The sequence below is a fragment of the Colletotrichum acutatum genome (assembly GCF_030867785.1).
Source record: "Colletotrichum acutatum strain CBS 112980 chromosome Unknown BDZ83scaffold_30, whole genome shotgun sequence".
Lineage (NCBI taxonomy): Eukaryota > Fungi > Ascomycota > Sordariomycetes > Glomerellales > Glomerellaceae > Colletotrichum > Colletotrichum acutatum.
This window is the reverse complement of record NW_026849024.1, coordinates 80,268-104,701: the sequence shown is the minus strand read 5'-3', so window position 1 is coordinate 104,701 and position 24,434 is coordinate 80,268. Positions and strand designations below refer to the sequence as shown.

The 24,434-nt window shown below is 54.5% G+C and overlaps 6 protein-coding genes across 6 annotated transcripts; 2 read left to right on the top strand and 4 right to left on the bottom strand.

Moving 5' to 3' along the window:
- Positions 1–1,356: 1,356 nt before the first annotated feature.
- On the top strand, positions 1,357–3,808 carry BDZ83DRAFT_250993 (uncharacterized protein). The gene is made up of 3 exons (XM_060501924.1): positions 1,357–1,673; positions 1,789–2,151; positions 2,231–3,808. Exons 1-3 carry the CDS (start codon positions 1,428–1,430, stop codon positions 3,563–3,565), a joined length of 1,944 nt encoding a protein of 647 aa, XP_060366751.1. The 5' UTR covers positions 1,357–1,427; the 3' UTR covers positions 3,566–3,808.
- Positions 3,766–6,461, bottom strand: BDZ83DRAFT_251004 (sterol esterase). Its single transcript, XM_060501925.1, has 2 exons — positions 4,044–6,461; positions 3,766–3,959 (listed from the first exon to the last, which is right to left on the bottom strand). Exon 1 carries the CDS (start codon positions 6,262–6,264, stop codon positions 4,051–4,053), a length of 2,214 nt encoding a protein of 737 aa, XP_060366750.1. The 5' UTR covers positions 6,265–6,461; the 3' UTR covers positions 3,766–3,959; positions 4,044–4,050.
- Positions 6,462–8,676: 2,215 nt separating this feature from the next.
- On the top strand, positions 8,677–13,361 carry BDZ83DRAFT_615188 (peroxisomal biogenesis factor 6). Its single transcript, XM_060507882.1, has 3 exons — positions 8,677–9,084; positions 9,147–12,528; positions 12,594–13,361. The coding sequence occupies exons 1-3, from the start codon at positions 8,904–8,906 to the stop codon at positions 13,240–13,242; spliced, it is 4,212 nt and encodes a 1,403-aa protein (XP_060366749.1). The 5' UTR covers positions 8,677–8,903; the 3' UTR covers positions 13,243–13,361.
- Positions 13,362–14,700, bottom strand: BDZ83DRAFT_615187 (ATP11 protein). Its single transcript, XM_060507881.1, has one exon. The coding sequence runs from the start codon at positions 14,531–14,533 to the stop codon at positions 13,562–13,564; it is 972 nt and encodes a 323-aa protein (XP_060366748.1). The 5' UTR covers positions 14,534–14,700; the 3' UTR covers positions 13,362–13,561.
- A 2,229-nt stretch (positions 14,701–16,929) lies between these two features.
- BDZ83DRAFT_574057 (cytochrome c peroxidase) lies at positions 16,930–18,252 on the bottom strand (the record flags this gene model as incomplete). Its single annotated transcript, XM_060504678.1, has 3 exons — positions 16,930–17,148; positions 17,262–17,635; positions 17,754–18,252. The coding sequence occupies 3 exons, from the start codon at positions 18,250–18,252 to the stop codon at positions 16,930–16,932; spliced, it is 1,092 nt and encodes a 363-aa protein (XP_060366747.1).
- Positions 18,253–21,439: 3,187 nt separating this feature from the next.
- On the bottom strand, positions 21,440–23,848 carry BDZ83DRAFT_573886 (pre-mRNA-processing factor 39; the record flags this gene model as incomplete). Its single annotated transcript, XM_060504660.1, has 5 exons — positions 21,440–21,614; positions 21,673–22,878; positions 23,285–23,388; positions 23,478–23,693; positions 23,777–23,848. The coding sequence occupies 5 exons, from the start codon at positions 23,846–23,848 to the stop codon at positions 21,440–21,442; spliced, it is 1,773 nt and encodes a 590-aa protein (XP_060366746.1).
- Positions 23,849–24,434: the final 586 nt, after the last annotated feature.

The window sequence follows — 24,434 nt, the reverse complement described above, 5'->3', positions numbered from 1 at the left end:
TCCAGCTGGCTCAACCAGGTTCAGAAGCGTAGACGGTAGGTGTCGTGGATAGCTTCTCTTTTTTGCGAGATGAGGCCAAGGTGCTCACAAGTGGGCTTTGTGAGGGTCCGCGAAGAAGGAGGAGAAGAGGAAGAAGATGATGATGATGATGATGTATAATGCCCCCTCCGAATACGGATTCTGACAGCGATCGTCGGCGCCACAGAGTATCGTCACATCAGCCTGATCCAGAATTAAATATGCGAATACTTTTTTGGGCCCCGTGGAGGAACTCATATTTGGGGAAACAGGTTGGAAGTTTGATGATGCCAGAGCGCCAGGTGTCCAAGGCGACTTTTCGAAGCTGAATCGGGACTTTGAGACAATTGCTTGTCGCTTCTAGACCTTCTCGTCACATCGTGCGATTGTGTTTTCCGCCTTCACGTTGATTGCAATAGCGGCAGTGACCTCTCGTGAAGTGTTTAATTGAGGAGTCGTCTCACTGCAAGGAGGCCCTTGTTGCGGTTGTTTGGGCTCCCTGTTGGGGTTGTTTGCAATGAAGTGTGAATGACTTCGTCGACCTATTCAACGGCAAAATCGGCGTCTAAGTGACTGCGCATAGGCCATTTAGACGGTGTCAAATTGAGTTTGCCATTGTGTCTGTTCTATCACCGGCAAACTGGCTGGGTACCATCTTTGTTGTCGTGCTCAGTTTGATGTCGTCCTTAGCGCCCAAAGCACTCCAAGATCGCGCTGTTTCCCATTTGGTCGTAGCTTGCTGATGGCTGCTATGTCATATGGTGCCAATAGATAACCTATAAAGCTTGTTCTTGGCATGCCAGTAACAAGAGGAACATCAACAACCAAGATTATTGACTTTTTTTTTTCTTTGTGTCGTCGTTGAGATCAAGAAGTCTTCTTGGGGCTTGGGGTCCCGAGTATGCATCTTCCGTGTGGAAAATATGAAGTCGCAGTGGTAAAGTTCCTGGCACTGTAGATGCGTTGGAGAATTGTCACGGCAGTGATGCTGCCTGGAGATGTCAAGCCGAAAATGCATGCTGAACACATGTGGAAGAAGTTGTTCAAGAGTTGTTAAGACGATGGCACTGGAGTCGTGGGCAAAAGAGAGCAAAGGTAGGAAGGAACCGAGTTGGTGGGCGGCGCTTATCGCGTGACGCTTTCCACTTTTGAACACCTCATCTTGCAGCTTTGTTTTGCCAGCTCATTTAGGAAGCCACCTCACTCCTGCCGCTTTGCAAATTCTCGACTCATCGGGCGCAGCTGCGTTATCAAGCGTTCAGTCAGGCAAGAGGGGAAGATAGGTAGGGAACATGAGCCTGAACATCTTCCTTTGATCTTCAACCTCACGGCGTAGAGTTGAGAGACAGCCAGCATACCTTATAAGCTGGACTGTAATCCGTACGGAGTTAACCTAAGGTACCTACCTTATGTATCTTACCCCGCCCCCGCATGCCTTAGGTAAGCTTCTCGACTCGAAGGCAGAGCCACAAGCCGCTGTAGATGAGAGCACTAGGGAACAGTCTCCAGCCACGACCCTTCGAGTTTCATCTGCGTGGAACCCCCCACCAGTAGCCGCTGAACCGCTACCGGCGTATCATGCAGCACCGCATCGTCTCACTGGAACGCAGCTAGCTACATGTCATCGAGAACCCCAAAGAACAATCAGTCACAAGGTACGTAATGCAAGGCTCCCCCACCATGCATATTCCCTTCCCTTGTGCCGCCATTCTTCCCATCTGCATCTCGATATTTCCTGAGCTTTTACTGATCGAGTCTGACCCCTTTTAGCTTCCCAGTAGCTGTCCCTTTTCTCCCCTCTCCTCAGTCATAGGAGCTCTTCCCTGCATCCCATCGAATCGACCCGCCTCGAATCATACCAAATCCAGCATAATGGCGCAGTTAACTGCAACCACCTTCTCTACCGATCCGGCCCTGTGGATCTTCACTTCCTTGACCGCTGGGAATATGCACATCGTGACTGCCACGTCCCGTCTCGAGACCATCCTGCGCGCCAACCGCGTCCCCTTCAAAGCCATCGATCTCTCCACCGATGACAAGGCCCGCATGCTTTGGGGCCGCCGCGCCGGCAAAGATGCCTCGGGTCGACCCAGGAAGCTCCCAGCTCTCATACAAGAAGGCCTCGTCCTCGGCGTAAGACTCACCCCTTTACCCGGTGCTAGGCAAGGCTTGGTAAGGAGAAACTATCTTCTGACACCAGGATTTCTACCAGGACATCGTCGAGATCGAAGAATGGAACGAATATGGCGAACTTAAGCAACATGTTAAGATCTACTACGACGAATTTACCATTCCTGATATCAACAATAAGCCCAAGGAAATCGTCAAGAAGAAAATCATCAAAAAAGTGCCAAAGGGCACGTTGGCAGCGAAAGCCGCTGCCGCTGCCTCTGCGTCTGAGTCTTCCTCATCCGCTCCTGCGCCACCACCTGCGCCTCCCTTACCCAAGGACGAGGCAACAAGCACCGCGGCGCCTGCCAAAGACAAAATAGTCAATACGCCAAAGTCACCTATCGAGAGTGCCTCTACCGCGTCCCACCAGTCCATCGCCGACGAGGCAGCCAAGAGGGCTAAGGAAATACGGCTGAAATCTTTGCGCGAAAAGGTACAGGCAGCCGCAGACAAAAGAGCCGAGGGCGAAGCTGCAGCTGCGTCCGCGTCGACAACGACCGCCGTCGAGCCCGAAAAGAAGGCCGAAGCCGAAGCCGCTGCGGAAACTACGACCGCAACCCCAGAAACGCCCCGAAAGCCCTCCGTAGCAAGCACTGGCAGTGGTTCGTCGGCCCAGAGCGCCAAGCCCCTCGGCCTTCAATCGCCAACTACGGGCTCTTGGGGTGTCGCTACCACCACGGCAACCAACCCAGACGCTCTGCGCGAGACACTTCAGTCGCCGACAACAGCCCGGTGGAAGCCCTCCGATGTCGATAAGCCCGTGACAGTCCACATGGGCGCTGAGGTGGCTTCTGCGTCGCAGGAAGAGATTGCCGCAGTCGAGAAGGCCGAAGCTATCAAGGAGGAGCCTAGCCAGGAGAACTCCGACGAGGAAGAGTCGGATAAGAAGAAGATTGCCGAGGTTGAGAAGACCCAGGTCATTAAAGAGGAGCCGGAGAAGGAGGAGGAATCGAACACGGAGGAGGAATCGGAGAGGAAGAAGATTGCTGAGGTCGAGAAGGCCGAGGCTATCAAAGAGGAGCCAGAAAAGGAGGAAGCTGAGGACGCTGCCAAGCCCGCCGTGGCGGAGAAGGCAGCTGTGCCAAAGGAGGTTGCGGCGACAGAGAAGACCTCGGCCCCTGCGAAGGAAGCCAAGACGGCATCGCCTGCGGAGGATGATGACGAAGACGACGACGATGAAGATGAAGATGATAGCGACGACAGCAGCGAAGACAGTGAAGAAGACGAGGATGAGAGTGAAGCCGAGACGAAGCCAAAGGCCGCTGAGGCGAAGAAGGAGGATGCTGGCGGGTCGAAGGCGAAGGAGGCGGAACTAGCTTCCAGACCTAAAGCGGCAGAGCCCAAGAACGATGGGAAGCCTGTGGGAGACGCATAGTTGTGCAAGAGTAGTTGGCCTCACGGGATGGGATGATGTTGGTTGATGTTTGCAGGCGAGGCTGGGTGGTTTGATGTTTTTGAGGGGAAATTTTGCAACTTTCATCTCAAACTGTGACGTCTTCGACTGGAACGGTTCACTATATCACCTCGTTGAATCAGGCACACATATGCTTTTGTTCAAAGGCTTGCACTTTTGTTTGATGTGGTTATCTGTGTGCTCATCTTTCCAAAATCAGTGGCAGTGGTATCCAGATCCCGCGTTACGAAAGCTCATTTCATTACCATTACTCATAGGTTATGCGTCTGATATCCCTATTTCCAAGTTGTGCATTCCAATGCGCCAACACCATTTACTCCTTCGCGATACTCGCCGCTCAAAAGATAGCCAAAATCTGTGTATCTATAAGTCAAGAGTGTATCCCACAAAACAGACATGGCATAGCTTAGTAGAGACCACTGCCGCTTCTCATACGAACCCAACCTCTATTCAGTCTCGTCACTGCTAGATTGGCTCTCCTCCATGGCCCCGTTAGCGGGCTTCCTTGGCGGCGGCTGCACCCACTGCTCAACTTCCTCGCACGCCACCGGCACCCGGCACGCGTCCCTGACATCGCATGTCTTCCACAACACCTCGCGCACCTCCTTGAACACCTGTATCGGCGCGTCCATGGCCCAGATGACGTCGAGGTGCTCGTACTCGGGTATGACCTTGCTGTGCACAACGTTGACGTGAGGCTCGCGCCCGCGTTCGAAGCGGCGGAGGAGCTTCTTGCCGTCTACGAGGTCGTCGTTGCCCGCAACCCAGAGAGCAAATGGGGGCACTTGCTCGTTGTACCAGGCTGTGGACCCCTTTGGTCTGCGGACGTGGTCGTCCACAGTCCGTTGCGACATGACGCCATCCGCATCGTCAGCTCGGAGCGTGTTGCTATTGCCGTTGGTGTTGTTGATATCGTGGCCGTTGATATTGTCCTCCTTCTCTTCGGCGCGGACGTCTTCTTTTGTTGAGAGGATGCACTTGTGCCGCGCGAAGCACTCTCTGCCCAGCCACCAGCGCATCGACTCCGCGCTGACATAGACGGGTGCGAATTGGAACATGCGATCCTTGAGACCGCGGTCCCACCTCGTGTCCGTCCAGTCAAAGAGGAAAGAAAAGACCTTGTAACCGAGCCAGCCATAAACCTTTGGGTGAAGCAGCTGGTGCATCTGCATCATGAAGGGGATGAAGGCGTGAATGCCAAACATCAACCTGAACATGCCCGGAGTGATGATTCTCATGAACTTGAAATACATCTTGCCAATCAGCGGACCGGCGTAGGCGGCCGGCGCGAGCGCGCAGAAGACAGTCAGCTTTTCGCCGAGGTCTGGCCGCTGCTCCTTGGCGAGTGCGACCAGTGTCTGGGTGGTGCCCTGCGAGTGGCAGATCAACCCAATCTTTTCGAAGCCGGTCTCATAGAGCACGCGTGATGTGAGCGCCGGTAGATCAAAGACGCCCATCTGTCGGATGTTCCAGCACCACATCCTCGGGTCGGTGTACTTTAGCGAGGTGTGCTTTGGCTTGAAGCCGCATCGGTTGTTGCCCAGCCAGACGTCGTAGCCAGACTTGCACAGGTAGAAGGCAAGCGAACTTTCGTCGTTTGTGCAATATGCGCCGGAACTTTGTAATAGACCGTGGATGAGTAGAACCGGGAACTTGCGCTTCTGGCTGGGGTCCTTCAGCTTCTTCTTGGAAGACTGGAAGATGTCTGGGCCTCTGTCGGACCTATCGTCTTCGCTCATCCTCGTGTATTCCTTGGGATCGTATACGTGCCAGAGGTCAATGAGGAAGCCGTCCTCGGTCTGCACCTCGATTTCTTCGACATCCAGGCCAACACGGCGAGCGTAATAGCCCACGTCGCAGACGATCGGGTCGGGCCCTCCTTCAGTCGGAACAAACTCATCAGCTGCCTCGTTCACTTTACCTAGCCTATCGCTGGTCTTGCTGCGCTTCCATTTCTTGTTCTCCTCCTTGCGACACTTGGCTCTGCGTGCCTCCTCTTCGTGGAAGGGCCTCTTCTTGTCGGGATTTTGCAGTGTCAGACGATACAAGATCCTTTTGCACAGCGGTGGGATGCTGGTGAAGAGTGCCCCCAGCACAATGACCCCGAGAAAAGCCAGACTGAGGAAGAATGCCGAAACACGGAATACCATGCATTGGAAATTGCGGAATATTGACGGAGGCCCGTAGAGAGGCAGAGGCGGAAACAATGGGTTAGTATGTGAAGGAGGTGTTTGGCGACGAAGAGGCGCTTCCCCTGATTTCTGCATGGATTTCCCATTTGCATCGGTCGGTAGAGAAACAATCCTCTCTCGTTTCTCTGATATCACACCGGCGTTTGCGATCTTTCCGTCTGTATCATTTCCCTCCTTGATCTTGGCCACAGCTGAACCATCTTGAAGTTCTTCCTTGAGAATGTTCAACTTGTGCGCCTCTTGAAGTGGTACACCCGGTAGTCTCTTGCCGTCCGATGTGACTATGACGGGATCTTGAGGTGTTACGAAGCGGGCTTCGACGGCAACCTCGGAGTCGTTGTTGTTGCTTTCGCCTTTTTGCAGGGACAATTTCTCGGCTTGCTGGGCGAACTCGATAGCAGTATGTGCGATACCATTGTCGTGTAATCGGTCTCGGCCGCGATCCGGGGACTCGGAAAAGTTGCCCATGGCGTTTGGGGGTTACAAGATGGTATGCGACGGTCGCGCAAGGAAAAGGATGATCGGCAACGAACGCAACAATTATACAATTTCGTTTCTGAGAGGATTCGAGCGCGGACAGGGAGAGGATGGTCGCTTTCTTTGCGCGACTGAATGAGGGTATGAGATGAAGTTGGCAAGATATTGATTGAGAGAGAATTCTGCTTGTCAAAAGTGATTTTCACAGCCACTGATGGCATGAACAGGCATCACGGAGATGGTGTCGAGGGTTGTCCAAGGCAGGGAAGCAAAAGTGTAGATCTGGGACGAAGAAGGGTGGGAGGGTAGGGGGGCGTGAGAGTAAATTGGGGATGTACGGGTAGGGATATTCAAAGTAATGTCCTCGTCTGGTAATTGGAAAGCAGCTAAAACGGCACGAACGGGTTGGCGGGTGGATGAAAAGGGAGAGAGAGGCGAACTAGAGACCAACAAAGATAAGGGGCAATTTGCAAGTTGCAGTCGTTAAGAAAAAAAATATTACTCTCGATTGTTGACCAGTCGGTCTCACCGCAAGAATCGTGGTGTGATTGACGTCGATGTTGGTCCAGATCGAATTCCATCGCGCTCATTCTCATGCTCCAGGGTGACATTGGCCATGCCTTACGAAGTTTGCGCCTCGCATTCGAAGCACGGGTGACGGAAGCAGAGACCTTGGAGTCCACGAGGCCCAGCCGCTGCCATTTGAAACTCTGTTTGGCGCCTCTCTCGGGCCTCCCTTCCCTGTTATTTCCTTTGACTGCAGCACAAAAAAGACAACAAGAGACGACGGGAGAGTGAGAAATGAGGTGCCGACCAGCCGCTGCCGGCTGAGCCTTGAGGTCTCGGAAGCGTCCAGCCAGCCGAAGGGACGGGAAAGATGAGAGCGACTCGGGGCTGAGAGACGGGAGAGAGTGCAACTACAGTCTGCATCTGCGGCTTAGACAGGGAGGAGCCCCGCTTGCGTCATTGCTGTGTGCGTTGTTCGGAGCATTTGCTCAAGGCCGTGCTATGATTGGGTGACAGTCTTCAGACGCTGTGAAATTACTTGGGCGAAAAAGCATGTGACGATCCTGTCTTGTTTTTCTCTTGCGAAACAAGCATCATTGATATCTACGGACCCTCGTAGCATCAATTGAGCCTGATGAACCCGATCTTGAATGTTTCTGTCTATACCATGGATTCACTAGACACGAGCAAATGGGATGAGCTGAAAACTGGCGACTAGTCTACCAATCACCTTTCCCTCACTCAAGGTATCGTCGTAACCTTTCGAGTTCCGCGCGCCTGCCATGAACTTTGCTCATGACATCCGATCATGGAAAAATCTTAAACACACCTGAGCATCCGAAATACGAGCGCGAGTGCTTGTGATGGATAGAGCCCAATAGCATATCCCAAGGGAGCCTGCCTTAGCCAATGAGGACCGCAGTAGCACAGCCAATGCCTTGTGCTCGCCCAAGTCCATTCTCATATCATATTGTCTATATGGCTGTACTTGAATTTGTGTGGCAGGACATATCGACAAAAACACCATTGAATCTTTTTGCAGGTGGATATCTCTCTTCATGAAGGGTGTTGAGAACATCACAGCAAGGTTCTGCGATGGCCACCTTGCCCTGCAAACCCTGGCTGTGTTTCTATCAAGGTGAGGCTGTGACGCTGTGTGTGTTTTGAACGGAGCAGTCTGAACTTTGGAGCCTCTGCTGTCTCCATCGACTGGGTTAGGGCGGTCCGCCTGGGTACCTTGCTTCCCGAGGATGGATTCTTCGTCGTCATCATGTGCGGATTCAAGCCGCGAATCAAGCAATGCACATAACGGCTGCTAACTGAATGGCAGCGTGGGATTCGCCATGCTGTTGATGCCTGCTTGTTTGCTTGTCTCCTGCGATAGACATCGGCATTCCGTCGCTGGCTGGATTTCCTTGTGCTGCCTACTAGGTAGGTATCTTTCGGGGCCAGTATGTAGTCCCAAGTCTCGAACGTGTTGTCATCTCAAGTTCTCACGGCTTTACCCTTTACTAGAGTAGCTTAGAATCCCGAACTTGGATCATGTAAGGCTCAGCACAGAATTCGGATATTGAGGTCTTTGTATTGAACATCTACCTAGAAACTGTTCTGGATGTCGTAGGAGCGTTATCGGACACGCGATCGGAGGTTATTCGGGGTTGACGCCCAACCCCCGGACGCTTAGTCAGACAATCTCCCCCACACGGGTTTTTTGACTGACTTTGAGAGACCAAGAGCGCGCCTGTGCAACTGTGCTGCCCTCAGCGGAGACCCCAGAAGGTTGGAACCGTTGGAGGTGAGCCGGCTGCAGCTGGCAACACGCCAATGCCGAGGCAGACTTCCCCAAGCCGAAGCTGGGGATGGGCGGGCCCCGACTACAGCCCGGTCCAGGGACCATTGGATAGCTTAACCGTAGCTTGTCAACGCGGAGACCATGATATGGCCTCGCAAACCTACTACTGGTGATACCCCCAACATCAATTGATTGTTCAACTTTCCGCGGTTCTGTCTCTTTTTCTGTACCCTACGGGCTTTCAAAACTTCCTGTCCCTCCCTCTGTGCGATGTGCATCTGAACTGCGCTACACCCATTGCCATACACATAAACGCCTCTCGAACAACAGGATGACAACCTCGGAACTCGCGCCGCCCTCTCAGGCGAGAAGAAACAGGAGAGCGCGAAGACGTAGGCAAGACAAGCCAGCCATATCAGCCAGGCTGATCCTCGACGACCACGATGTAAGGGGAGACGTGGGCATTGTATCCGAGGACCTGTTCGCAGACCTCTTCCCCCACCTCCGTGATGGTAAGGATGCGCCCATCGCAACTGGCCTCGCATGTAAAACTGCTGACCCTATTGATGCGCAGCACTCTCTCACGAAGACGGATCCGAAGATGTACATCACGTTGCCATCGCTCCTTGGGAACCGAGCCCTACCGCGACCGAAACCGCCTGGACCGTAGTGCCTGTCGTCAAATCCTCGGCCCTCAAGCCCTCGACCGTCCAGTTCTCGCCCTCGTCCTTGTCGCTGCAGAACTTTGCCACAATACTCCAACAAGTCGCGCCATCGAAGCTCTCGAGCAACAGCCGCAGCGGTATCGAAATCCAGATACTCGACGTCGTCACCCTCTCTCTCGATACAGTATATGTGAGCCTGGAGAGCGAGTTGACGAGGCGCTTGGAGCAGGGCGAAGGCACCTTTTATCGCGATCACCCGAGCAATGGAAATGGCAAAGGTCCCACAGGCCCCGATGCTCCTGAAGGCCGCCTGATCTCGGCCTTGCGTGTCGCGTTGGGGAGCCTGAAGGTCTTGCACTCCGGCGACCTCTTCCCTTTGCCGCTCCCGCCGCACCCGGTCACCCATATCCCCCCAAACCCGGGCAAGATTATGCTCTGCGAGCCTGTCAGTCAGGGCATCTTATCCGAGAGCACCAAAATCATCTTGATGCGAGGACGAGTACACACAAAGCGCGGCCAGGTCGCTCCTTCGATCCCCCCGAACCGAAAACTGAATGGTGTTCCTGAGGATGAGGAGGACGACACGGCCAATGACCAGTTCTACTCGGCTGCCGAAGACCGGTACAAGACCGATGCTGCGAACACGGAAATAGACTCCGTGACCGAAACAGAGGAGTCGGAACTCTCCGGTATCGATCAGGATGACGACCTTTCCGATGATTCCATGGACGACATGATCTCTCTGCAGGCTCCAACGCTGCCTACCACCGCGGCAAGTGGTGTGTCCACAATGCAGCCAGGTACTCCGATGACCCTTGGGAGAGGGCGGAAGACCAATGGAATTGCCACTCCCGTCTCTGTATTTTCCAACTTCACTGCAACTACGGCCCGTCCGGACCGGCCCCGAGGTCGACTTTTCAAGGCTCAGGGGCTGATTCGTACTATTCCCGTGGACCTTCTTCATCCCAAACCGGCACCGGAGGACGATGATGAAGCTAGAATCTTTGTAGACATATCTTCGTTATCCAAGATTGGCTGCTTTTCAGGAGACTGGGTCCGCGTCGAGGCTGCCGAAGAACCCCCCACAAATGGTTTCGGTGCGTTTGGTCTCGGCAGTTTCACATCACTCGAGCCTGCCGAGTCCAATTGGAGGCCTGTACGAGTATACGGCCTGCCAGAGGGGTACACTCAGCGTCCAGTAACGCGCATACCGAGCGCAAAGCACGGCGAACGTAGGCTGTCGTTCTTCGAGTCTCAACTTCAGAAGCCAAGTAGTCCGGCAGCGTACATCTCTCCAATCTTGTTGGCAAACCTCGATGAGCCCTCGTATCTCAGACTAGCACCCATCAAACGAGGAACGTACCAAGGAAAGGGGACTCTTCCAAAATTCACGAGCGCCTCGCGCCCCCCCTATGCACGCGATATCACGATACAGCATGTTCGCTCGCCCGTGACCGCGGAACGAGCCTATCAGTCGGCGGTTCTGGGTGGCCTTAAGCGGTACTTTGCCCAGAAGATTCGACTTGTACGGACTGGCGATCTCATCGCCGTGCCCATCGACACACAGTTGGGTAAAGCTCTCCAAGAGCAGCCCAGCGGAGGCAATGGATCGGAAGTGGACGACGTGATGGCCTTGTCGAAAGAAGGGTCGTCGAGATACGATCAAGTGGCATGGTTCAAGGTCGGGCATATCCAGTTCACAAAGTCTGATACCGACAATGATCAGTCTGAGGAGTTGTGGGGAGGGGTCGCATGCATCGATAGTTCGTCTGTCGCGATGCACGGCTCTGGGTTCGCCACGAATCGCCTCCCCGCAACCAAGTCCAATACCTGGCCATACTACCTGGGAGTGAAGAGATTGCCATCAAAGGCGCCGAGCGCTTCATCACTGACGTTTCCCGAACAAGATCAACGTTATATCTCGCCTCTCCGGCGGCGCCTGCGGGAGTTGCTAGCAGCAGCTACTAGCCCCAGGGCTGTCCACCTGAAGATGCCGCCTGTTGCGATCCTGGTGACTGCCACTCACCGCAACATTGGCAAAGCGACTATCGCATCAGACGCTTGTTCGGATATTGGCCTGCACACGTACTCAATCGACGCCTATGATATCCTCAGTGAAGCTGGGACTAGCGGCAGTGACGTGAAGACAGAGGGACTCCTGCGAACCAGAGCCGAGAGAGCAATGAGCTGCGGACCAGGAACCACGGCCTTGCTGATCCGGCATGTTGAGGCTTTGACGGCTGAGCGTCTGGTTTCAACAATGAAGGAGATTCTTCAGGACACAAGGGTCTTGATTGCAACAACCAGCGATGTTGATAAGGTGCCTGATGGAGTTCGCGGCCTGTTCAGCCACGAGCTCGAAATGGGAGCCCCCGACGAAGCTGAACGTGAAGGTATCTTGAGGGCCATTATCGAAGACCGGGGTATCAACCTGGACCCCGAAGTTGACCTCAATGGCATCGCCCTGAAGACCGCGGCGCTGGTAGCCGGTGACCTTGTCGACGTGGTTGACCGGGCACTTATCGCACAGCGCCTGAGGCTTGAGCAGATTTCTTCAAAGACAGATACCAATGGCCAGACCGTGACAGTTCGAGACCTTCAGGTTGCTGGTGGACCGATGGCGCGTTGCGTCACCAAGAGCGACTTTGAAGTCGCGGTCGAGGCCGCGCGAAAGAACTTTGCAGGCGCCATCGGCGCACCCAAGATTCCAAACGTCACATGGGACGACGTCGGTGGTCTGACCAATGTTAAGGACGCGGTGACGGAAACCATTCAGCTGCCCCTCGAGAGACCCGAACTCTTCGCCAAGGGCATGAAGAAGAGGTCGGGTATCTTGTTCTATGGACCTCCCGGTACCGGAAAGACCCTGTTGGCGAAGGCTATTGCGACGGAGTACAGCTTGAACTTCTTCAGTGTCAAGGGTCCCGAGCTACTCAACATGTACATTGGTGAGTCGGAAGCCAACGTCAGACGTGTGTTCCAGCGTGCCAGAGATGCCCGCCCTTGCGTCGTCTTCTTTGACGAGTTGGATTCGGTGGCGCCGAAGCGTGGAAACCAGGGAGACAGCGGTGGTGTAATGGATCGCATCGTTTCGCAACTCCTTGCTGAGTTGGACGGCATGTCAGGAGGCGACGATACCAGTGGCGGCGTCTTCGTCATTGGCGCCACGAACAGACCTGATTTGCTCGACGCCGCCCTCCTCCGTCCAGGACGTTTTGACAAGATGCTCTATCTCGGCGTGTCTGATACTCATGACAAGCAGCGGACAATCCTCGAGGCTCTCACCCGAAAGTAAGATCTCTCGCCCTTGCTCCACTCACTTTTGCGAATGTGGTATACTGACACTTCCCCCTTAGATTCACCCTCCACCCCGCAGTGTCTTTACAAGCCGTTGCGGACCGCCTGCCCTTCACCTACACTGGAGCCGACTTCTACGCCTTATGCAGTGACGCGATGCTCAAGGCCGTCACGCGGCAAGCCGCCGCTGTCGACGCAAAGATCCGCGAGATCAACGCCGAGAGGCCGCAGGGACCCATCTCGACGGCCTACTTTTTCGATCACCACGCCACACCAGAGGACATTGCCGTGATGGTCACCGAGGAGGACTTTATGAATGCGCATAATGAGCTCGTGCCGAGTGTTAGTGCCGGCGAGCTTGCGCACTACGAGAGTGTGAGGGCTAGCTTTGAGGGGTCGCCGGACAAGCAGCAGCAGCAGCAGCAGCCACAGCAACGGCCAGCTCCCGCTGCCGCCGCGGCGGGTGGGGGCAACAGGGCTGTTTCTGCGTCCTCGATTGTTTCGAGAGCTAGTTCCAAGGGAAAGGGCAAGGCGACTGCGGCCGCGTCGTCCAAGGGGAAGGGAAAGGCCCTGGCACTAGATAGCGATGATGATGAGTACGGGTCCGAAGATGATGGCACTGTTACGAATGGCAAGGGAAAGGGGAAGGGCAAGGCCGTTGCGACATTTCAGGATGGAACGGCTAGTGATGATGAGGGATTGTACTAGCCCTTTAGGACAGAAAGCAAAAAGAAAATGAAGGGCCGTTGAGATACCGACACTTCTTTGAAATGCATACTCGGAATTTGTAGGGATTATTTTGTTCCCAATAGGCCTAACAGGGAGAGTTGTTGCGCAAATTGACGTAAAGATGTGGTATACATAGCATATGGTATATAATTTTTGTGATTTTACATGATCCTGCCGGAACATTTGTACAAGATCCCCATGCTTCTCTTCGCTGGCTCGCCGTCTATCCTGCTCACCTGACGTCGTCCCAGTCATACCCTCCCCCTCTTCACCGTGCAAGAGAAAAAGCCTCAAACCTTTAGCTGATCCGCTCCGCCTCCTCCATAAGCTTCTCAACACTAAACCGCTCATCCCCCAACCGGAACCATTCCAACAGCTTCCTCCTCTCCTCGGCCCTCTCCTTACCCTCGGCCTCGCCGTAGAACCGCTGCAGACACAGCACGAGCCACTGCGCGTGCGCCGTCTTGACCCCGCGGTCCTCGAGGCACTTTCCCTGCATCAGCACGAGGCCCCTCTCGGCCGCGAGGTCGGTGTGGTGCGTGATGGTCGTGTGCGGCTGCGCGAACTCGCCGCGCGCCTTGAACTCGGCCAGCTGCGTGAACATGACTGTCGCGGTGCGCGAGGCGGCGTCGAATACCCATTGCAAAAAGTGAATCTCGGCGCCCTGAGACTCGTGCGGGACGGGGAGGATGAATTGCGGGTTCTGGCGGGCGAGGGATTCCATCTGCGCGTAGGTCGCTGCCGGGATGACGGCGCAGAGGGAGGACGGGTCCGAGGCGTGGCGGAGGCGCCAGATGGCTGTGAGTTCCTTGTCTGGCAGCTCACGCGCCTTGGGGAGGTCGAGGATCTCGTCGAGGGGTTTGACGCCGTTGCCCGAGGAGGACCCGGGAATCAGGGCCTTGTCTTGTGTCTGTGTCTGGGCTTCTCCCGTCTCGCTCGTTGTAGTAGCCGTCGTCGGTATCGCCGCGGGCGCGGGCTCGTCGTTGAGGAGGTGTTCGAGGCCAGGCACGGAGAGGGCGTCCTTCTTCTTCTGCTCCTGGATCTTGTCGGCGTAGGCGGCCTTGAGCTCGTCAATGTTGGAGACGCCCTCCTGCTGGGCCTTCTTCTCGAGCTTGGCGCGGTACTTTTCGACGACGGCGCGGGGTTGTTGAGTCGTGGCGAGGAAGCGGGCGTCGTGGACCTGGGCCCAGCGGCGTTGGTTTGAGGCGCGGAAAGCGCGTTGGGAGGTGGTGACTAGGTGCCGTAGGGCCGGGATCCGGCAGGAGGCCATTGTCTTGTGTGGACGTTGTGTGTAGGGGTGCGGGCGTCGCAATTCGGTTTGTAGCCCTCGAGGGGGGTTCGTATGCGATTCGTATGCGGACGGTGATCGAGGGCCGCGGGTGGTTTCGGTGCGGAGTGATGTTGATGTGTTGGTGGTGATGTCGATTGAGGACTGGATGGCAATAATTTTTACTGAGGTGGATGTCACTTGAAGATGCAGCGTCTTCGATTGCATAGCTCTTGTGGGTCCCCGGATGGTGGGGCCGATTTTCGGCGCAGCTAATCCGTGGTCGGCATTTTAGCTGCGCCGGGCGGGAACTCTGAATGAAGTACGGAGCTCCCGGTGATTCAGAAGGTATTTATTTCTTTATCGAATAGCCTCATCATGGCGGGTAAAAATGAGATCAGCTTCCTCTGTTTCAATGTGGTCTCTTGCACAGGCACCTCGAGTAATTCGCCCTGAGTAAACCGCCGCTTGGTTACATTATGTTCTCCATCTTATATCCATCCCCGTCTCTTCCCACGCCGAATCTCTCCGGTGTTACGAGAGATGTGGGCTCGGCTGGCTTCGCACCTCAGACCAGAGTTACGAGGACACTATTCAAAATAGTTTTCGCAATCCTTTCCAGTCATCCGGGCTGGTCCGTCTCCCGACAGAAACACTTCTCGTTCCATCTCAAACCATCACAGCAGCTATCACCCCTTTCCGCTTCATCTAATGCTTAGGACCACCAATATCCCTAGCCTGATGGAGACATCCTTCGCGACACTAGGCTTGAGAAAGCCCGAAAGAAGCTAGGGCGAAGAGCGACACGCGCGGCCTGTTAATGCCGTTCATCTTTGCGGCATCACAACGTGGACCATGGAACGTCAGGCCCATTCATACCTATCCCAAGTTTCACTCCGCCTCCACACATCACGGTCTAACTGGGAATACCGTAAAACCAAAATGTTCTGTTCATGTTGAAAGTAGAACCATCAATCCGGCCCCCACGAGCTATCTGGATCTTCGCTGCAGAATTACACACCACAAGATAACTACACAGACATCGATGCCTCCCACCGCCGGCCACATCAGAAAGAATTAAAAGGGCTAACACCTGATTGGTAGTTACAAGGACGTATACGAAAATGATGGGCGCCTGTCGGAAACGAGCCCATACTTGCCAATCTAGTTCAACGGGCTGAGTGAGTAGGTCCACAGAGTTGGGATGCTACGTGTACGGGACTTGCAAAACGACGATTCGGAGTAACTTTCCAGGACCTGGAGCACAGCTACCTGCCTGCTTCGGAATGTTTGCATCTTCAGGCATGTTTCGAGCTTGGCCTCCCTTCTGCAACAATGGACCGGGGTTCATACACGGCAATCTCTTATAGGAGAAGCGCACTCGCCGTCGCGGGCTATCTTCAGTGCAGACTCGACATCTGCATCGCTCCCAGACGAGCGATGAATGAGACGAGTGTCCTCGATCAAGACTCGTTCAAGCACCAAACGAGCTAACCTCAATCACGAAATAAGGACCGTCATCCGAAAGTACCTACCATTCCAGCACCGAAACATGAAGCTGCATAGAAACGAGGACGCATGCATGGGTCACAGAATGCGGGGGAACGCGCCGTTAGATACCCCATGTTTTCCCTCCCCCTAATCCGGGGTAGCAGGGCCGCTAGGATGCACATGGCGTCCGGTTGGGTGGTGGTGATGATGTACTAAGTCACCTACCAGGATTGGTCCAACCCCGACCGAACACACCTGTTACCTGCTCGTTCCAGACCACACACACGCGGCCATGCATGACGCGCAAACGAGCATGGCTCCCGTCCATCCCGTCCATCCGGGGTCAGGTTTCGATGTGGTGACACTTGTCAAAATGCACGGGAAGAGGGGAACATCAAGCCAGGGATTCTCATTTTCCTTATTTAGTGTCTAGACGATCCGACTACCGACAGTTCGTTCCCATCCCCCCTTTCATCTCATCTCATCTCTATTCCGACTACATGTCACCTTCTGTTCGTGCACGCTGTATGGCGACAGCTCGTCAGTTCGTCAGTAACAAGTGTGTTTTTAGTCTTTCAAAGGTTCATGTTGATGTTGTACAGGAACTATGGACAGAAAACAACGAAAATATGAAAACAAGTCCAGGAGTGGACTACAGGTAAGTTGGTCAGTCGCTCGAAAACCAAGTTCGAGGAGAAGGGGGACATCAAGTGGCCACCACTTTCTCTCGAACAGACTCTTTCCTCCTCTCTACCTCTCGGTACGCCGATTCCGTGTGGATATCTCTCTCTTTCCCATCTCCAAATCTAAGTCTCTCCTCTTCTTCTTTTTGTCTCTCTTCTTTGCTATATTGTTTTTTTACTCCTTTCCTTTAGTCGGTCGCTCAAAAACAACATTCAGCGACTGCTTTAGTCCTGCCAAGTGGGCTTGAAGGTCCAGCGCTCCTCGGCACCCTGGGCAAAGGGAACACCGAGCTCGAACAGCTTGACAATGACGTTGGAGAAGTCCTTGAAGAAGGCCTCGTTGTCCTTGGCGTACACCTCAACCTGCTTCTTGAAGGCCTTGTCCTGGATCAGGGCGTAGTCGGCGGGAAGCATCATCAGGGACTTGGTGCCCTTGTCCTCGTACTGCGGCGGTCAAAATCGTTAGCACATCCGTCTCTCCTTTTTGTGTGTTTCATATTCCCCGCCAAGTCGGCGAGAGCGCCAGGCTGGCCAAGAAGGAAAGAAAGTTGGCTTACTTGAGCGGGACCATCCCACTTCTTCCACTGCCACTTCTCGTTCAGGAGAAGCTTGTAGTAGTCGTTGGTCAAGACGGTAGGGGAGAAAGTCCAGGGACCGTCGAAGCCGGAGCGGTCGACGTGGCAGCGGCCGAGAGCGTGGGCGCCGGAGAGGGCGACAATCTCCTGGTCGTTGAAGCCCATGCGGTAGAAGATGTCACGGAGGTGCTTCTCGCGCTGGGAGGCGTCGGGGAGACGGCCATCAGGGGTGCAGGCGGCGGCCTCGCCGTCCTTGCGGCCGGGGCGGTAGGGGATGACGGGACCCTGCATCTCCTGGATGGCGGCAACACCGCCGAGGATCCAGAGGTCGGAGTAGGTGATCCAGGGGAATTGCTCTGCGGGAGAAAGTTAGCGAGTGTTCATTCCATTGGCAACCAATGCAGAAGACGTTGCGCTTCGCTTCCAGATCGTCCTTCCGATTGCGATTGACTCAGAGGCAAAAGGTCCACTTACCCTTGACGGGCTGAAGGAAGTCACGGGCAGCCTTCAGGCCAGCGTTGGCGCCGTGGTCAGACTCGGGGGCGAAGCGCATGGTAGCACCGTTGCTGCCGCCAGTACCAGTCTCCTTGTCAAAGGTACCGCTGGCGTGCCACGCGAGACGAACGAGGACGGGGCCGTAGCTGCCGTCGTCGTAGTCGTCCTTCTCCTCGAGGCGGTCGGCAATGACCTTGTACACCTTCTCGTAGTCGGCCTTTGTAGGGTTGACGACCTTGGGGACGGAGCCGGCGGAGACGCCGCCCTCCTTGGTAAAGAGGTAGGCGCCGCCGGCGCCGGCGACGGCCAGGCCGGAGAGCCAGATCCAGGTCGAGCTGCCGGACTTGCTAGCGGGCTCGGAGGAGTAGAGGCGGCGGCCCTGCTGGCGGAAGGCCTGGCGGGGGGCGGCGGCGGCGAAGGAGGTTCTGGCGGAGGTTCTCAGCGCCGCGCGGGCGAACTGTCTTGTGGAAGCGGCCATCTGCGCGAGTTGGAATGGTTAATTGGGAAGGTTGTTTCTCGGGGGAGTGTGTGATGTGTGTCTGCTGAGAGACACAGGCGCATCGGGTAATCTCGGTATGAGATAAGGCGGCAGGGCAGGAGCTCGACGGCAAAGGGGGGCATGTAGAGAGCTCTGGCGGGAGTTTGAATACTACTAACCTTGGTGGAAGCTTTGGTGAGGTGGTTATGGAGTTCCGGCGGAAATCAACAACACAATTGCAGGAATTAGAAGAAGGGAAGGAAGCTTTCGAAGGAGGGGGAAAACGAAGTGAAAGAGGAGACTGGCGGCGCGGCCCTTGGAATATAAATCTCGAATGTTCGTTGCCCCGGGGGCGTTTGAGAAATACCAATGTACCCTGCACCGGCACCAGCCTGCCTTTGACACTAACAAGAGGTAGAGTCAGTTTCCACGGCCCATTGCCCATCGGGAAGGGGGGGTCAAGAACCGAGGGAGGGGACCTCTGGCACCCGTGAACCTGTGAAATGAGAAATTGGGAACTTGTGAGTGGTCAGAAGCAGGAGCTCCAGCGTCGACCGGGGTGTTACGGGTATCCATCTTTTTCTTTCCATGGGCTTGCGTCGGGGGTCTGCTTGCAAGGATCGATGGACGTGGGCGGACGGTGGGACCGCCTCACGCATGTGGATATTCCAAGTTTGTTAGGCCTGCCTGTCTTGTGTTGTGCTCCCATTTACGTTTGCTAGGCCTTCGTCCGTTGTGGAGCCCGCTTGTGCGGCTGTTTGGTGTCCGTATCTGTGACCTTTCTTTTTTCCCTTTTTTCTTCCGCATTTATCACGGGCACATGTAGGTTACGGGTATTAAAACGTAAAACGGTGGGAGAGGTGTGCGTGGTGGTTGCTGCGCTAGCAAATCAAAGCCCGATATCGACTTTTCGAAACGTACCGGTCCCCGATACCGCCCGCCGCATCTTGCAAAATGACACAGGCTGTTGAGCCAAGGTACGCCGCACGGGATGATATCAGTCTACGCTGACACATGCCACATGGCTTCTAAACCTTTTCCGTTCTTATTTTGCTTCAGTCTTACCTTGCCTTACTATGTCGTTCTGACTTCCCATACGTAATTGGCTGAACTCCCTAACCGAAAATCTCCGAGAAGGGATTTCATAAGCATAGAAAAAATAAACCCAAACACCGAGTATCAATGTCTTTTACTCATGTTACAACATCTTTGATATCTCTCGCTTCCCAAAATAACGACAGTACCTACAGCTATCGTTCCCAGTTATCCCTCGGCTAGCAGGCCGAACGTTCCCCGCTGACTGTACCACGCATGTGTGTCCTTTCATCTTGCAGTATTTGTAATTAATTGCCCGTCGTACCCAGTTTCCCCATCGCATCCGTTGACTCAGAAAGCCAAGCCCACCTATCCCCAAGGGCCCAAAAACGGCCCCGGGTCCAGGACGGCGACGCATGGTACTGTAAGATGGGGCTCGCCGCTCGGGGAGTCTGGAAGGGAAGACGACGCCGCCACGTTCCCCAGCGGACCTGAGAACTCTGAGAACAATATCTCATGAACGCCATCAATGTACTTTTGCACTCATTTCCCTACGACTCGAAACATGGCCAACGTGCTCTATGACTTCACAGCAACGCTGACTCGTCAGCTACCTAGATGCTCGCCTCACCCACGTTGTTTCTCGGGATTTGCTCAGGCTCAATTGGGAACGACGACTGCCATATTGTACTGCCGTAAACCTTCATCCCGGGCTTACACCACGTGGACTAGGTAAACTGGGTTACAGCATATCATCACGGCACGCAATGCTTGCTCTCTCGCTCTCGGTTGTTCGGCTTCTTGCTTACTATCCAGCCTTAAAGAACGGAAAAGACCCTTCAATGACGACCAGAAGCATGCCGTTGATGCCATACCTATTCCCACCGGCTACCCCCTCCGGTAACGCCCCCCACCCTCCACTTCCCACGGGTTCGGATGCTCCCTCTCCAACCTCACGCCATCATACGGATTCGTACCCGAACTCATAATATCATCCAGTGAGGTGCCTACTACGTACTTTACTATCCTTCTCTTCTGCCAAGATAATAGAACTTGAGGAAAATTGTACAACACTCGGGGGTGCACGTGTCCCAGGGCTCATTAGCCACTTTTCCCTTCAAGACCCCTTCGAGTCCTCTGTTTTCTTTCCTCAACGGCGCCGTTACAAAAAGAAAACGGTGCTCTCGCATCTTGGAACCGTTTCCTCGGGAAACGTAGCCCAGCCCCGTCCCTGATAGGGCGGAAAATCTGAACCCTTTCCTTAGCCTCTTCATCATGACACCATCTAAAATGGGCAAAAACTTCCTTGTGCAGACTCACTAGTCACTACTGTAAAGTGCCAAATCAATTCGCATACCCCTGTTCGTGCTTGGTAATCAACCCTTCTTCACCTGCATGATCAAGGGATTCTCTGTTCCTCCAACTTATCCTTTTTGCCCGATGCCGGCGACACGGGACAGACCCGGGCTTCAAAACTGCGATTTCCTAGGCGTACCTCAACGCGTCTTTCATATGCATTCACCAGTGACATTACATGCATCCAGCCTTTGCTTTTGACAATCCTTGTACAGCCCAAGGTGTGCGTTCAATCCGAACCTTCGAGGCCAGCGACGTTCCTTATCCCTACCATTCTTAGTTATGGGACTTCGGCGACCACCGGTTTCCATCGGCGGTGCTGAGCGTAGCTAAAGGCCGGCAACTTACCGGTACCTGCTGCCGGCCACCAGCATCATTATGCCTTAGTACGTGGATACCGAGACCCCTCCGTCGCTGGTCAACGGCGGTCGTATCAGTCACGAAAGCAAGTGCGCTGCATGTCTTAACAATGTTCATTTGATGAGCTATTATTTCTGCTGTGATGGTGCGTTTCGTAGTGCTCAAGAGCTACAACATCGACCTAGTTGGCGCCTTCAGCGAACCCTCTCTTCCCCCGACAGTCATGGTCTATCCGTTTGGGCCATCGCCGGTCTCTATGTAGACCACCTTAATAACACTGGATACAATACAATTTCCCCGAAGCCGGCCATCCGCACATCATCTGTCGTCAAATCGACTCATATAGTACAAGAAAATCGAGTAGTAAAAATACCCAAGGGACCGGAAACTCCTGGAGCATTAAAACAAACACCACGATGGATGGTGTCACGTCCGCTTAGTTGAATGGCGCTGTGGCCTGTCCCTCGAGGTCTGGCTCGCCCTGGAGCTCGTAGTATCTCAAATACCTGGCTTCGGCTCGGTATCTTGTTACCTCGTCCAACTCAGCCACAGCAGCTCCGTTCTCTTTTCCTCCAACCTTGTCCTTGGCCAGCAGTGAGATGGACCCTGGCCTATCAGATATCGTTAGCTTGCGGCTCGAATGAAACAATGGTGGGAGGCTTCACGTACCCAAAGATCTCCCGGTCAATGGCAAGGAACTGCTTCATCGCGTCCTTACCGCCCCGCTGCTGCAGGTATGACAGGTAAATCTGATACAGCTCCTTCTTTGTCGAAGCGGACAAACGGCTCTTGCTCCGGAGTTCGTCAAAGATTTGCTTGATGCGGTCGCCGTGCTGATCCTCCAACTCCGTGCTTGTCGCCTGTTGAAGCTCGAACTCGAGCCACTTGTCCCAGAAGACACGGCTGTCGGCGTACCACTGTACGTTCTTGAGGAAGACGTTGCGAGCTTCTTCCACTGAGCCCTTGACCCTCCATAAGAATAAGGCCCACTCGGTCACTAGAGCTGCCTTGGTGAAGATATCCACTTGAGGCGAATCGATCTGCGCCTTGAAAACCTCAACCGCGGCGTCCAGTCCGCTCTGTCGACGCTGGAGGTGAGCCCATGAGGTGATGGCCTCAATGCAGTCGGGCAATTTCATGAGGATGGATGCATGAATGTCGCGAGCTATGTCGATACGTCCACAGCTTTCCTCAAAGTAGGCAAATTGCAGCCTGATGCCGGGGCGACTGACGGGTACGAACATGGTGGCGGCTCTCAGATAGATGATTCTGACTTCTTCCTCCTTGCCCTCTTGTGCGGACATCCAGCGGGCGTAGCGGAACCAGAATTCGTCGTAGAAAGCGCATGTCACCAAGCATCGCTCATAAAGAAAGACGATGCGGGTAGTGTTCCCTTCAGACTCCTCAAAGTCAAGGTACTTGCGCCAGTTGGTGAGCTGCGAGCTCTCAAGCTCGGTAACATGGAAGTAAGGGCGCTTCATTTCGGATTCGTAGGTCCATCGCTTGTTGGTTTCAGACTGCGTCTGGGTAAAGTACTCATAGTACATGGCGTCAATTTTGGTGCGGACGTCGCGTTCAACCTCGAGCTCCGTTCGCTGCGCACCGGCATACTGGGCGCTCTCGGCCTCCACCTCGGCCTGGAATCTCTGCAGCGTCTCAGCCGGAACCAGCTCTGTGACGGGGCGGCTGTGGGAGAGCTGGCGGAATCGTTCAAAGTAACGAGCATACTGGTGCATCGGAATGTGGATGACTCGAGACAGAATGGCAAAGATTTTGTCTTGGGCCTCCTGTCGCTCCTCGTACTCTATGTACTTATCCCAGAACGGGTGTGCGAGGAAATCAAGGCCGACACAGGTTGCGCCGCGTTCGAAGAGCCTGGAGCGAATGGTCAGTACACAGCCAAGGGCGCAGAAACAGGGGATGAATAGGGGAATGGGAGGCGTGCTATACAGGAGGGGGTATCAAGTGAAATCAACTAGCGAATCCAAGCCCAAAGTAAGGCATTCCAATGAGAGCGATGTGGTGGTGGTGGTGTGAATGCGACGTGAAGCGGACAACGGATCAGACATCGTCAAGTGGAAATCAGCAGAGCCTGGTAACTACTAGCGTGAGAGGGCATCCCAACAATGGGGCTGCTGTTGGCATTTCTCACCGACGGATACTTGAAAGGCAAATGGATGGAGTCCATGCATGGCTCGATCGATGCGCCGAGCGGCCGGTGAGGCATGCTGTGGTGATGGTGATGTTAAGGGGGAAGGAAAGCCGACCATCAACTACTTACTCTCTGACGAGGTGTGGGACGTGGGTGGTCTCCATTTTGAAGGAGCAGTAGTCGGTCCACAAGTCGACAGAATTGGTGATGCTGGCGCATCCTCGCTCGTAGACCTAGAAAGAAGCGCAACGTCAGTCGCGGCCGGGGGCCAAGGGATGCAATGCGATGCGATGCGACGCGATGCGACACGAAAACGACTCACCATCTCTGCTGACTCGGGTCCAGCAATGTTGAACTCAAGGTCGGCGTACTTCTTCCAGTAGCCAAAGAGCAGAGGGAATTTGAGGAGGAAGCGATCGTAGGCATCTCGAAGAGTAGCAAGGGCCTGGGGGCTGGAGTTGCGGTTCAGGCCACCCTCAAGGCCCTCGCAGGCGCGAACCAGCTTCTCCCAGGTTTCGAAGTTATCGGGATCGATTTCCTGTGGGCGCGTAATCTGATTAATATCTTTTTCAATTGGTTTTGAAATCAGGTGCGACATAGTTGGTATCGCAGTTCACGTACCACATCGGCCTGGAGCTTCTTGATCTCGGCACTCTCCTCCTCGGAGCTCCCAAAGTGGTCATAATCAGACATGACGGGCGAAGATTTTCGGATAACGAACGGCGGAATGACTGAGTTTCCAGCAAAAATTCGGCGAGGCACGGGACTGCGAAGGGCTGTAGCCGGGAGCAGGAAGGGATTGTAGATGGTGGAGTGAGGGCACCGCGGGTCTCGAGGCTGTTTGGTGGCCGTTGGAATCGTGGGTGACCGGGTCGAGCTTCGAGGTCGCGGATGGAAGGGGGGCTGGAAATTTTATGAACGGGCATTAAAGGTACGGATTGACCGCAGGCAGGCAGGTATCTCTGCATGCAATTGGGGGAAATGGGGCTGAGGCAGGGTACCTGGCCTTGGTGACTGGAAGGACTTGTCTTTTCGGCGCCATGGCACCCAGACGTAATGTACCTTGACAGGCGAACCCTTGCTCTCTGTGCTTTATCAGTGACGCGCGGAAGCGAATCAGATCGGCCAACAGCTTGAAGAGATCAGGCGGTCGGCAGTCTATAGCTGAGCCGCTTCCATCAGCTCTCCAGACTTTAGGAGCTTAGCCAGGCACGTCCCGATCTCTATTTGCAGCAAAGCCTTCCTTGTTCTGCATTCTGTCCTACATAAGGTAGGTTCA

Coding starts and splice junctions, on each gene's coding strand:
- BDZ83DRAFT_250993 (XM_060501924.1), top strand. CDS start 1,428: ATGTATCTTACCCCGCCCCCGCATGCCTTAGGTAAGCTTCTCGACTCG. Junction 1,674..1,788: donor AAAGAACAATCAGTCACAAG/GTACGTAATGCA, acceptor GACCCCTTTTAG/CTTCCCAGTAGCTGTCCCTT. Junction 2,152..2,230: donor AAGAAGGCCTCGTCCTCGGC/GTAAGACTCACC, acceptor GATTTCTACCAG/GACATCGTCGAGATCGAAGA.
- BDZ83DRAFT_251004 (XM_060501925.1), bottom strand. CDS start 6,264: ATGGGCAACTTTTCCGAGTCCCCGGATCGCGGCCGAGACCGATTACAC.
- BDZ83DRAFT_615188 (XM_060507882.1), top strand. CDS start 8,904: ATGACAACCTCGGAACTCGCGCCGCCCTCTCAGGCGAGAAGAAACAGG. Junction 9,085..9,146: donor CTTCCCCCACCTCCGTGATG/GTAAGGATGCGC, acceptor ATTGATGCGCAG/CACTCTCTCACGAAGACGGA. Junction 12,529..12,593: donor CTCGAGGCTCTCACCCGAAA/GTAAGATCTCTC, acceptor CTTCCCCCTTAG/ATTCACCCTCCACCCCGCAG.
- BDZ83DRAFT_615187 (XM_060507881.1), bottom strand. CDS start 14,533: ATGGCCTCCTGCCGGATCCCGGCCCTACGGCACCTAGTCACCACCTCC.